At 36.2% G+C, this 14470-nt stretch overlaps 1 protein-coding gene across 37 annotated transcripts in view; it reads right to left on the bottom strand.

The window, feature by feature from the left end:
• The window catches only part of LOC121312935 (CLIP-associating protein 2-like), a 136481-nt gene that overhangs the window by 66281 nt on the left and 55730 nt on the right, over positions 1–14470 (bottom strand). For 31 of the 37 annotated variants that reach the window (XM_041244901.1, XM_041244900.1, XM_041244879.1 and 28 more), the window contains 8 exons: positions 12709–12852; positions 9736–9812; positions 8050–8142; positions 5797–5942; positions 2967–3102; positions 2266–2336; positions 1784–1843; positions 645–722 (listed from right to left, as the gene is read on the bottom strand). In XM_041244901.1, the coding sequence (XP_041100835.1) occupies positions 645–722; positions 1784–1843; positions 2266–2336; positions 2967–3102; positions 5797–5942; positions 8050–8142; positions 9736–9812; positions 12709–12852 (805 nt within the window). Of the gene's footprint in view, positions 1–644; positions 723–1783; positions 1844–2265; positions 2337–2966; positions 3103–5796; positions 5943–8049; positions 8143–9735; positions 9813–12708; positions 12853–13563; positions 13769–14470 lie in introns of those variants that run through there. The other 6 variants (XM_041244909.1, XM_041244906.1, XM_041244907.1 and 3 more) reach the window with 3 other exon arrangements.

Genomic DNA, 14470 nt, shown 5'->3' on the forward strand with positions numbered 1-14470 from the left:
CCCATAACTTTCACCAGCCTATGGATCAACCCCTAATTACAACTTCTATGGCTGTGTCAAGAATCCACAAACTGCATCCTTTGCTGTAAAAAATACTTACTCTTACTCTTGGATATCTTACTCTACAGGCTGATTAACAAAGATTAATAATGCAACAAGCAAGGAAACTAGATACCCTGTCAAAGGGAGGAGTGATTTTTTTTGTTTTTTAAACAGAGGGAAATGCTAATATGTAACCAGGAATTTTTCCTTTTGTACTTGCCTGTATAAAAACAATAGTTCAAATGGTTCGGCTATTGCCTTCATCAGCTGAAACATTTCTCTGCTTGACAACATTTCTTATAGTTCTAAGTTTCACCTTCTATTTAAATTTATATGGTTTTGAAGTTATGGATAAAGAATAGTCCAACATACTTGTTGTCCTAATTCAGGTTATGGTATATTGTAAAAATAACCCAGTTATGTTTTACATAAAAGTGGTTCTTCACGTTGTTAGAAAGTTCCCTACAGGGTATTCCTTTGATTATAGTTTGAGATAAAAACAGTTAATGAGACCACACTTATACTGGTAATCTGTTTGTGTAAATGCCAAATTGCGATGAACACCCAGATCGATACATTCTTTTTATGAAGACTGTGCTTACTTTCTCGCTTCCACTCTGGCCTCGGCATCAGCATCGCGGATCCCTTTCTTAATGCTTTCCACCAGAACTGCAACATGTCTGCCACAGAGAAAGAACAAATTACCAACGACTCGCACAGGAAAATTCACAAAGCACAAACTAAGGGGTTACAGTTTCCTTTTGTTTTTGGTTCAAATATCAATTTAGATTTATACATTTCCCTTACTATTTTAGTGTCTTGGCAATCATTGTTGCAGTACTGAGTTATAATTTTTATCTAAATCTTAAAAGGTTCATCTGTCTTTGAGCTGCTTTTAGTTTGTTTATCTGCAAAATCCAAAGTACCAGGACAGAAAAGTCATCCTTATTGTATTCAAACCGTATGAAAATCTTTCAACTCTGGCAGCCACACCTACACTCTTCATACAGAAGTGCCAGCGGGTCTAAATATAATTGTCACAAGACTTGAAGTCCATTCAGTCTTTTCACTTCCTGCTTTGATCTTGCATTGAGAAGCCGGCAGATTCACCAGTAACTCAATATTGGAGAAACAGAACCCAGAACAGAATGATTACAAACATGATTAAATAGTACTGGAAATGAAAACAAAGAAATTACATTTTAACCTCTTTACTCTTTAAAGTATGCTTTCAATTTAAGGAAATTAAATTTACTTAGGAACATCATATGATAACACACAATATCATACAAAGTGCTTACTAGTAGCTTACACCACAGTTAAAAAGTAGAACTGAAATTAAGTCCCAAAACTTACTCAAAGCTCGGACAACAGATGGACAGGGCTAATCACAGATTGGAGTTCAAAGGCTTTTCTACTGATAGCAGCAGTGTGGAGATCTACTATACCCATCCAGCAGTAGACAGACATTAGCTGATAATGCAGTGTGTCTGTCTCTTACTTGGCACACACTTATATGCATATGTACATTTGAAGGTCAGTGCATTGTGTAGAAGATGTGTAAAGAGAATGTGGCCTTTCTCCAAAAAAGGGGGGCTATGAACTTTGTTTTTTATATAGCCCATAGCATATACACTCTCAATGCACTGGGAATGGCTTTAATTATTTTATACAGCATCTTTCCTTATATCCTTATGCATGCTTGTGAAGGGTGGGACTGGGATGGGATATATTTCCTTACCTTTCTAAGGAATGTGTTTGCCACTCCTGTAGTAACAAATAAAGGAACTCATAGCCTCGCCTAAAAGAAAGAAAAAAATCCAATTGAAAAAAATCTCTATATGAATTTTTTATATATACTATATTAGTTTTGCTCAGAACATGTAGAACTAAAGACTCAAATCATTTAGATGGACTGCAGCCAAGACAAATATGATTGTGGTAAATTACAGCATTGTTTAAATGTTGCATATGTATCTCAAATTGTAGATACATTTTTTTTTTTTTTAATCAAACATTTCTGGGCCCTTCTGGGACCATAGCTTTCTGGCACTCATCTAGTTAAAGCTAGGGTTTGGTAACATGGCTACTTTGAAAAAACTGCAATTTAAAATGATTGGCTGATGAATATTTAAAAGGGTACAAAACCACTGTGTAGAGAACCAAGATATTGTATTCTGGTAGTTCTGTATATAACCAAGAAAGTGGGCCAAAGCATCTCACCTTCTCACTGCAACTGATTTAGATGTACAGTTACTGGTTATTAGAGGAATCAACCTTGGTACATGGGTATGCTGAGAGAGAGGGGAGAGAGAGAGAATTATGACCAAATTAGGCACTGGGTCATACATTTTTATGCTTTTATAGTCATGTATAACCTTTTGTAGCCAATAGGAGGTGAAACCAAAAACAGAAGTTGCAGCACAAGGAGGTTAAGTGACTTGCTCAGGGTCACAAAATGAGTCAATGGCCGAGTTGGGATTTGAACTGGTTACAAGCCTGTTTCTTTAACCACTGGACCACACAGCCTCCTGATATATATAATACATATAATTTATTTAAGCTATCAAAATTAAATATTTCCAAAAATACAATGAATAAGGACTCAAAAGAAATCCTGAATTGTGGAATCTCAAAAAAAATTTTAAAAAAATAGCTAATATGTTATCTCTCTGGCAATCAGGTTTCGTTAGCTTAAGAACTGTTATAATTAAGTGTGTCTTTATTAAGGTACAACAATAAAAAACTAAGTCAAGTAACTGAAGAGGACACAAGCTGAAAAGTTTGTCAAGTTGACTTGGGTTTTTATAGTTAGAATTCTAATATAAAGTTTTGAAGTTATGGATATAAATTAAAATTTGACCCTAGTACAGACAATGTAGACATAAAAATGCGTCCATGAATTTGAAGTCCATCATACTAACCCGTATGATGAATCTGATTGCTGACACCCCAGACGTTGCCATAACCTTGGCACAGTTGGGAATCAGATTAAACAAAATAGGCACAATGGCTTCTGCCCCATGGTCATACTTGTTTCCCAACACATAGGAAAGATATCTGTTTAATTAAAAAAAAAAAGAAAGAGAAATAAAATGAAACTGACAAATCACATACTTGGACAGTTTATTGATTGATTGGGATGATTATTAAAATGGAAAACAACCACAATTTTCGTATATAGCAATTCATTCAACATTGATACAGTACTGCTTTGTAAAAAAAAGTGAATTGTCATTGCGAGAGTGTCTTGATGGACACTGACTGGTTTATTAAATCTATCCAGAACTGCCGTCATATTGAATTGTTTTGTACTTTGATTTCGACGAGAGCCCCTCATCGCTACAAAATGTCATGTAAACAAACGGTTGCCGAGCAATTTGACGTTTCCTGTTCTAACGAGTTGCTTCACCATTCTGTTAAGTAATGTGCATGTCTCGTATATTGCTGCTGCATTTTGTAACATGTGTAGGGGTGCTGTGTTAATTTAATTTGACAGTTAGTTTATTAACGTTAAGTTAACCCTAAGTAGCTCCCCTTATTTTCTCCTCTGCCACTGCGATAGCCCGAAACACATCCGCCAGCTAATTTCATAGTACATATCGATCAAGCTTTTTGACCGTGTTTTGCTTTAGTTTTATTAAAGTTAGTCTGTTACTTTATTATTATAGTTTATTAACATACACTTGCCTATTATTTTGCTTTAACTTATTCAGTTAATTTCATATGCTGATTCACATGTGTCATGACAAGTAATACATATGTATTTATTTATTGATTTATATTATGTCTGGTGGCAAACTCGGTCTTAGAGAACACTTTGTCTATAAGAACACTTCGCTTACTTCCCAAGGGGTGTTCTCTTAGCCAGAGACTACTGTTTTTCATGAAAAATACAAATATTGTAAAATACCTTCAATATATACGGGAAAGGCTAATACATTTCTATGGTACTACATCGATATGTTGCAGAATGCAAAACACAAGCTCAATGAATTTCACAATTGAAAATGACATCGAGAATTATTCTGGGAGAAAGTCCTAGCAAGGTTGTAACTTAACACATTTAAAATGCGTATAACTGCCATTAGTCTTCCAGTATTTTTCTAGATACTTTTTGACCATTGCAATTTTACTATATTTTACAGTATTTTATACAAGTCTTACATTGTTTTCTTACACTATGCATTTAATTTAAAGTTAACTTACCACTGTATACATATTATATACCGTGAAATATATTTGAGTTGATGCATTTTAATTGAATATACATGTTTTACGTAAAATAAACCTGTACTGTAAATCAAATCTTCCAAGTGTTACTACTATGATGTACGGGAAATCAATTGTAAATAATATGGTATTATTCTTATTCAGTGTGTTTACATGAGCATAAGAATTCCAATATTTTTTGGAAAACTAATTCTGATATGTAAACACAGTTTTCAGAAAATGTATCGAATATTCTGAAAGCCAGTTTTCAGAAAACAGCACCAAGAAATTTGATTAAATTCCAAACACTAACAAAATGTGTATCATGTAAACACACTTTTTGGAAAACTTATTGAAACAGCATCCTGCAGATGTGCACACTTTGACCCTTTTCTCTTGCACATGGTTTTAGAAAACAGAGAATTAACAATAATAACAATCTGTGGTCCGTCTGCATGCATCCATTTTTCTAGTCAAGGATAAAGCAATACATTTGTTAAAGTCTGTTTGTATTTGTTAACAGCCCATAGTGAAACAGCAAATGTTTTCCAGTTTTAAAATGATGTGAGAATTTAAAATAATGTCTGCAAAAGAAACTGGTAATATAGAACAGTAACCAACAGCTGTTGGAAAGGATGACTGCACAATGTGGGGAATCTGAATAGAGGTATAGGATAGTAATCTTTGAATTTAAGACCTGACACTTCGATAAAGCACTTGAGTTTTTGGATTGGTCTCCGTTCTGTTGCAGAAATGTCCGGTCTGTTCAAATCGTACTTAGGCTACAACAGTACTTTGCATGTGAAAATATCCTGTGTTTTCCGAAAACTTAAATCCATGTATACAGTTTAATTCTAATTAATTTTCTATTGTTAATCATGTAAACACAGAAAAGTGACAAAGAAAATCAGTTTTCTGATTCAGTTTTCCAAAAACATTACTTTTCGGAAAACGCTTTGTCATGTAAACGTAATGATTGATTAAATACTGTGTTCCGCTACCAGCAACTCTCACACGCTTTTCAGGAAGCCTGTATATATTTTAATATTAAAGTTGTAATGGTGTCTCTTCCTGCATTCATCTCAGCCGTGCTTTGACAAAAGAACTATGCACCCGACTCGTGCATAGTCTCCCACGGTTTTGCACCTTCATGCATTCCGCACACCCATCTTCAATAATATGTAATTCCAACTCAATAATATGTAAATTTGAATGAAACTGCAGTGTTGTCTTAAAATATATCATAAACATATTTGTATTTATACTTACAATTTACTAAATTAGCAGAGGGTTTCTTAATCAAGAATTATGGTAGTGCAAGACAGAAAACACAAGTTAGAAATTCAATATTTTTTTAAACTGCTAAACCTGAGATAAAACAAGCAAGCTCTCACATACCCAGTGAATACGGAGGCAAATCTCTTTAAAGTTTATCAAATGTCATCACGACTAAAACCGAATGAATATACAGGGTCATGGATTTTAACATAAATTAATTTTAATTGAGAAGCAGAATCAGGCGCAGAGCTGGAAAATACTTACGCGACAGTGATGCAGGCTTCCCTAACCACCTGGGAGCGCAGGTCCTTAGCTGACAGTTTAAACGCTCCATCCAACAATCGCAGATGCTGGTAAAAACAGTCATAGTCTGCAGCCCCGGCAATCAACAACGAACGGAACTTTCTGAGCTATAAGAAATAAAGAAAAAAATAAATCTATTAAAGCGCTTTCACTGCTGACTGCATGTGATGGGGGTACACCCAGTGGTGTAGTGCTATATAGTGAGGGGTCACTTATCTACCCCCACCCCCCCACCTGCAGCCCCCGCTTCACCATACACTCAACAGAACCGCAGTTTATCACTAGTAGTGACAATATTTGAAAGGGCTAACAAGTGTACCAAATGATTACAGATTCAGATAATCTGGTATTGAGGTATTATTGTAATGCAACTAGACTTACAGCTAAATAAATACCAAACACTGTACATATTTTTACAACCACTTTCATACACTAATACACACGATTAAAACTCTGTCATAATAACAATAATAATAATTATTATTATAATAATAATAATAATAATAATAATAATAATAATAATAATAATAATAATAATAATATTATTATTATTATTATTATTATTATTATTATTATTATTAATCCAATGTGTAACACTCCCCCACTCCCCCTTCTCGTATAGTGAGTGTTTTGATCCAGAATCAACTCGTCTCACTGTTCTATTGCAGCCGCTTAACAGCGAATGAGGCTGAGGTTTTGAAACAGAAGTGCATCCATTTGCAAAAAAAGGATGTGCAAGGCCACAGGTACACTATTTGCTTTTTTGCGATTGAGTTTTATCTTTTAAATAAATGTTTAGCTTATTTTATCTACATTATTTCTTACATATGGGTCTAAAAATAAGAACTCTTCCAATTATTACATCTATTGTAAAACGCTGACACCTCAGCACAGCGTTAATAAAGGTTCCCTTCACCTCTCCATTATTCACACCTGTTGTTCCAGACCAGGCACGTTATTCAAACTTTTTTCAGTTTAGGGTTTCTTATGGTTATTGTATTCTTTGCTTATTTGTATGGGTTATACACACGTATATCTCCATATATTAAATAGGAGCAAAACAGTTCAATATTCTGCACGTCAAGTACAGAAGCAGTGCTATCCCTGGGGGGTAGCACTCCCCCGCGACCCCCCTAGCACTACACCCCTGGGTACACCGTTCCTCTGTGTTTATTATTATTATTATTATTAAAATGTGATGCTTTATGTGTTGTTTAAAAACTTGATATTTTGTTATTGCTGGTTTGAAGCATGGGTGGGGTCAAAATTCCCCATCCAGCTAAACCCGTGCATAATGTGGCCATCTCCAAATGAATTACGTGATTACCAATTTGGAGACGGTCATGTATATATAAGAAGCGTATCAGCTGCTCACCAGGGTTGGTTGTTCAGAGAGGAAGAATGTGAAAGTAAGAGACATACAACTAAACAGTTTGAATTAGTGCTGGGACAAATATTTGAAGTAATATTTTTTGACACGTATTCGGATACAAAAATCATATCTTCGTATTCGCTACAAATGACAGAAATACCTTGCACTCATTTACCTCCTCACCAGAACTTGCGCTAGTTTAAAAAACAGGCAAATGAAAAAAGAGCTCTGTGTAGTATGTGAGCTTTACTATATAAACCCCCTCCCCCCAAAAAAAACAGGATCAACACAGCAGCTCGAGCCTCTATTTCAATGTCTTAGACAGCAAAGAGTATACAAACCAAATTATGCGCTCACAGGCATAGTGATCTTTATGGAAGGCCATCTTAGTCAAAAAAGTGTTGTGCTGCTTTACAGCGAGTCAGAATCTCATGGGAGAGAAGAAAGGCAAGCATGTAATTCTGAAATGCCGCGCTTAAATAGTGGCCAACTTGCTGGAAACATTTTTGTTAGAGAAGAAAATGGGGTGGGAGGAAGACAGGGAGAGGTGGCACGACCAGCAATGGCAGTGGAAAGCTTGAGTATGGGTAATTCCCGGACATGTGCCCCTATGAAGTCCCCTCCCCCCTCCCCCCTCCTTCATAAAGGCCTTCAATTGGGATGAGGAGAAAACAGCAAAGGAATGTCTCCTCCAAGCCAGTCCAGCCCCACCTGCCCAAAAAAAGGAAGCACTTCCATGGTGTCTTGTCTGTGCCGAGCCCTGAAACTATACCATGTGCTGCCTCATTCTAAGTTCTGCACTTTGCTTTTCACTGTGATGACTGTCAAGATAAAACACTCACTGCAGTGGCTCTTTGATCCCAGTCATGCTTGTCATCTGAAAGGATTTCCCTGATTTTGTTGAGATTGTCCTCCAGGTCTCTCGTGGAATAAATCTGAAAACAAAGTTTAGTTGTATTAGGTCAAAGGTCAAAGTGAAGGGTACCATAACACAATAACTTCCGTTTTATTAGTTTTTGGTTTTAAAAATATGTAATTTGTGTTTGATAGGCTTTAGTAGTTTCTCTTTTCAATACAAACTATAACATTTCAAAAGAGACTTAATGTTTTCATTAATAATTAATGACAATGTAAATAAAAACCTAAATATTTATTTATTCTAATTTAATAAAAAGGCACTTAATATTTCCTTGAGAACTTTGCAGAATAAATGCAGCAACTAGACACTACATTCTGCAGTTGTCATTACATTACTATGTGCTCAGAATAACTTATAGGTAGTCATTTTCCCCCACAAGCGATAACGGTAGCTAGCAAGTGAGGCAGCGCTTTTTTAGTTAAAAAAATAAATAAATAAATAAATAAATAAATAAATAGTTTGTGTATGGTGGCTGAGAGGTACAAAAATAGTTTTTTTCATGCGTTCCCATGACGTCTGTTTCTTGACGCCGTCTGTGTTCTCCGCAACGCAGATTTCATAGGGCCCTACGCAATATTGCAAATATGAAGTTATCTTGTAAAGTTATGATGTCATCCTATTTTACATTCAAAACAGTCAATCGCTGAAATGAGAAATATGCTAATGAGAACTTCTTTGATTCGATAATCTTGAGCATGTTCTGCCCACATTCAATAGTCATTTAAACACTTGCAAGACACAAAATCTGTCACTCTGTCTCTCTCAAAGAAATGGAAGACATTCTGAAAATGGAAATGTCTTAAAGCTGTCTCTTGGAAAAGCTACACAAACAGCTGAATGTGTACGCAGTCGAACTGAAATCGCTGCCAAGACAACACAATCAACATTTACACTTCACAGAACAAACACAGCTGCTGGAAAACAGCTTCTTGAAGAAAATACCTTAATTCAAACAATGAATAAAAAGTTACTTAATACCAAAGTGCTTTTTAAATCTTTTAGAGTTGACGATGCACCACTGGGATCAAACAGCATTGAAACACGCAGGAATAGGAAACCATTTGTTGCGTGTTTTGTTGCATCGTGGAACATGGAGTTTTGAAGAAAGTTGTTTTTTCTTCAAAATCCTTTAATTGTGAGAGGACTACAAACTGAAGATCAAGTTTCTCAACTGAAATGCTTTTAACGCTAAAAGGCACTATAAAGATTGATTGATTGAATCAAAATTGAATAGACAAATTATGAAATCATATGCCGAATGAATCAATCATATGTATAGCCAGAATTGGATATACTGTAAAATATCTATTTATATGTTCAGTGTAATGTTTGATTGCACTTAGATATGAATGTAGTTTTGATGGTAAGATAGAAGGGTATTGTGATAACACCCTAGGTCAATATTATTTATACATAACTAAAGGAGTGAGATCATGTTTACTTGTTCTGAGAATAAAGTTTAATGTTACAATTACTTGAACACAATTTTTTTTTTTTTTCCTCATATTTGGGGGCTCATTGAATTTACACCACACTTCTGCTTTCTATATCAGGTGTGCTCATGTGAAATGGTTAGCTTCCAAAGTGAATATTCACTCAGAATATTCACCTGAACTGTAGGGACATCAGTGAAGGCCTTGATAAAGTCTTCTTCATCAATTACCCCAGCTCCCTCCTTTGACAGGCCTGCAAGAAAAACACACAGTTAAAACGAGGGAGCTTTCCAGCTTGTGCTATACAGACAGACTTGTTAACACTACTAAGATTAATAATACATCTTGGGTATCAACCAACTTTTCCGAATAGAAAACAAATCCTTGCATTTCCGAAGAGATTCCCAAATAGCGTCTTCTGATTGTGCATCCAAAGACTAATAATTATTTAATTTTTAAAATTAATTTTAAAAATTGATTTTTGGTATTCTGTCTTAAACCAGCAGTCCCAAACTGTTATAGGGGAGGGGGTGTACCATTCAGAAGAGTGGAAATTGTGAAGGGATACTTGAGGTGAAACCTCTAAACAGAAGGGGTATAGTTTAAAACCACTGTTCTAACTGATCCACAGCATTCCTGACTAGTTTTGAGGATATTAAAAAAAAAAGTACAGCCAGCCTTGGAATATAGCAAGATCAGGAAGTATCCAAGGGGTTGCAAACAGGAGTTTCTTTGTAGAGTTAAACTAAAAACAAGAGGTATAGCTGGTTTCTGTAACAAAAACCACACAAGGCATACCTGTTATCCAGGAGATTTTACATGGTTATCCAAACAGCTTGCCATTTTTTTTTTTTTTTACACCAATGTTAAGGCTAATGTTAGCCATACTGTTTTGCATTCTAGTAGAGTTGGAGCAATAATCGACAATATCGAAAACCATGACAATTTTGCAGCGATAACTGTATCATGTTGAAAAAATATTACCGATAATCATAACTGTCGTCCGTGACTCAATCAAGCGGCTAGAACTGTCTGCGTGAGTAGAACATGAACTGTGTGAGCACTGCGTATATTGTGAAGTTAAGTTTTGATTTTAAACAATATGCTTAAGCTTAACTTTACGTCATTAGTTTCATTTTGATAAGAAGTTGTGCACTGGCAAAGCATGAAAGTTTTTTTTTTTTGTTAACATAAAAACAGTTTTTGTTAATAAGAAGTAATACTGTTGTAAAATTTAAAAGAAAATCCTCTAGCTCACTCTAAACGTAACTTGAATGTAATTGCACAAAGAAAAACAAACAATGCTTAAAATAGCCTAAACAACTTTATTGCTAATGCAGCACAAGTGGAAAAATAAGCGGGTGCTCAGAACCCTCGTAGGTATGTATGTATATATCTGTTCCCATGGCGATGCTATTGTAAAAAAGGGTAATGGTATAAATAGAAGAGAGTTAACTTTTAATAGAAGGATAGGCGGTTTATTTTATTAAACTCTGCAAACAAGCAGCAATGTGCAAAAAAAAAAAAAAAAAAAAAAAAAAACCTAGCTTGATTCTCTCAACACTAGAACCACCGTGGTTATACTCATACCTAAAACCACTGCCGGTAGTCATTATGAGTTACATTTTAAACATCAATATTAAAATGAAAGACACTATCGGATACAACTCAAAAGTTTTATTCAGACTCCCGAGTGTCGCATCCAGCAAAGGCACTCCGCGTGGAGTGCAGGATGCGCCCTATAGCCTGGTTCGGGTCCAGGCTGTTCCACTACCATCCATGGACAGGAGTTCCGTGTTTAAAAATATGTATTATTTTATAGGAGAACTACATAATTTATTAATATACAAATAACAATAGGTGCATTTTTTTACTCCCGTTTGTTCTGGGCACCCACCAGAAATGAAAAAACTTGGCGCACACACTTTTTTTTTCTTCTAAACTCAGGGACTTAGACTGGTGGTTTTCATAAATTTCATAAGTTACAAGTATTTTTTATATTTTATTTATTTGGCCGATAATCATGATTATTGTGATAATTTAAGACTATATTAATCGATAGCAGAATATGTCATTATCATCCAACACTACATTCTAGGCATTTATCTGTCTGTAAACATTTTCAAGTAGGTCCAATTTATATTCACAGAATACAAAATCTGGCCTTTTTTCCAGTTAATGCAAATAACAGCCAGGGCAGGTCAACCAATCACAAAGCTATGAAAAATAAACCACTTCTCTAATTCCAAGCTGTCTGTCAAAACGAATGTCAATTTCTCCTTCTTCCGCACAGCAACAAGAACTAACGAGAGCAGGAGGAGACACAATACACCCAACAGACATTGTAACTGGTTATTGGAAAAGAAAAGCATGTTGAATTATTCTAATCGTGTCTTTGCAGAAACCTTCCACTATTTGTAACGTCCACTGGCACTACATATATAAATGACTTAGTTATAAGGATACTGTACAAAATCACCATCAGTAAGTCACAATTATAAAGCTCTGAATCTCATGTTAAAGTGAAATTTTCCAAACAATTTGCATAAGTGAGGGAATTGTGTATTTTGCATTTATACTGTTCTTTTCCGTGGACAAAGACAACAATCAGTCCTTAATGTAGCTATCCCTCATGGAACTTGGTAGCAACCTTGAACTCTTCACTAAGACTTCACACCCACAAACAAAATATCCCTGACAAAGCATCATAAGGAACACAGAACTGCTGGAACAACAAAAACAAAGAGATGGAAAGCACTGCTACTTCTCACATTTATTTAATCCATATTTACGAATAACCACTGAATAAAAACAGACAGCAGTAAATGTTTTACACACTCACAGATTTTAGATTTTGTTTGGTTTCTGCCTCTGCTATTGACAGGCATTTCATTATGACAATCATTTCTACTGCAAGTCTGTTGGCACTAGTGGGATTTAGATTAGTCAGAGTCTGCAGTAAATGTTTGTTTTATTTTTTTCACTTGGGCATGAAATTGTAGCCTTGTGTCAAGGACATGCTAAGATACCACCAGATCCATGTGCAACATGGGTTGAGCGTTTCTCATACTTCCATACCGCAAGGCTGGGTTCACACCCAGTCAGGCTTTCAAACAATGGTGAGGTGACAGAGCACCAGGTTACATTACCTCCTAACTTCCCAGTTGCTGTGCCTGGTTTCCTGGAGCTGCTGCTAGGATTGCCAGGCTTCTTGGGCGCAGGGACCTTGAATGCAGGCTGGGCCGACGAGGGCCTGTTCCCATCCACGGACTCATCATCTTCAAAACTTTTATCTAGACAAATAAAAGGGAAAAACATTTTTAAAACAATGTCTCAAATTAAATACTATCTCTATAGTTGAGCCATAACAGAGAGGGGGGTGGGAGAGGAGAGCAGGGGAAATCAATACTAATTACCAGTCCATTTTGTGGAGGGCCTTTTAAAAGGGCAAAAATAAATAAATATGCAAGATGACGTGTTTTTTAAACAGACGATGAGAGAAAACCATTACAAAACATTTAGTGTTTTATAGTGCATTTCGAGAAACACCATAACGCACCCTTCCCGTTCCTATGACATGAAATGGGACCTCTACATAAAACTACTATAACACAGTATCGTTTATTCCTTTCCCTAGTCACTTGCTTTTTATGCAGTGAAAACTGATACAGATATTTCATACATCACAGAAAAATAATCGGAGCATAAAAAAAAAGCAAGCTGCTGAATGCAGACATGTTTCCGTCAGTGTGACAACCGGCTTAACAATGCACTCAATTCAATGCAAAAAATACATTAAGAAATTAAAAACAGCAGCAAATGCAGGATTTGGAAATTCCAAATGATGAACAAATTCAAACAAGCCACCGCCCCCAACCCCCTACCATTGCATTCTGCCTGGCTACAATCTACTATTTCTCCAGCTACACATCCTCCCACACCTTAGCAGCAAGCCCTCTCTTAGCCATTTCATTCCACCCAGTGCAGTGTCTCCCACAACTTACAGTCACAAATCTTCTTGCAAATCAGTCGCCTCATCCCTCTAGAAGAAAAACCTCAATTCCCCCTCATAAGCAAGTAGCAATGCTTCCCATAGATCACATGGCCAGGTGTGGTCAATTCCCAATATTAAAATCAATCAGAGGCCCCATCCAAAAATTCCACAAGCTGAATCCACCATCAAGGCTAGTGCCGGCATCTTTTTTTTCCTCCTCCCTCTCTCTCCCTCCCTCACTCTCTCCCTCTTCCCTGGGTGGCCAAGCAGCCAATCAGCTACCAGATGACATCATCTCTTTGCAGCCTGTACCAGATGAGGTGCATATTCCTCCTGAATATCAATTCAGTTTTATTTATTTATTTATTTATTTATTTTAACTGATCACCTCAGCTTATCATCAGCCAGAGGTTTCAGTAGCCAAAAACTACCAGGATACATCCCCATAAAAAGAGGAAAAAAAATCAAACTTTTCTTTGTCAGGCTAGATTTTCAAATTAAAATAAATGTAACAAATAATATTTGCCTTATCTGATCTATACCTCTGCAGCCAAAAGGACAGGATACTGCTGTCTGCTGCCGTGGGATTGTGGGGAACAAACTGTGTGAGGGGGAGTCCTTGACTGCCTGCTGGAAGCTAGTCTTTTGTGAGTGTACACACACACTTACATAAAGCCCACTACGGCCTTGCATCCTTAAATAGTTGGGCGAGGCTCTGCTGTGCAGGGAAGCAGTAGCCAGGATTCTTATCAGCACACATTCAACATTTACTGCCTCCCATCTCGCACACACAAATTCTCCAAATAAATAGCTCAGGTAAAAATTCACTGCAACAAATAGACTATGTAATTTATCAAAGGTTATAAAAAATTAAAGTGGGGGAGGGCTTCCTACCACATACTATTCCTGCTTGAGAA

The sequence above is a fragment of the Polyodon spathula genome, chromosome 3 (assembly GCF_017654505.1).
Source record: "Polyodon spathula isolate WHYD16114869_AA chromosome 3, ASM1765450v1, whole genome shotgun sequence".
In the NCBI taxonomy this organism is placed as follows: Eukaryota; Metazoa; Chordata; class Actinopteri; order Acipenseriformes; family Polyodontidae; genus Polyodon; species Polyodon spathula.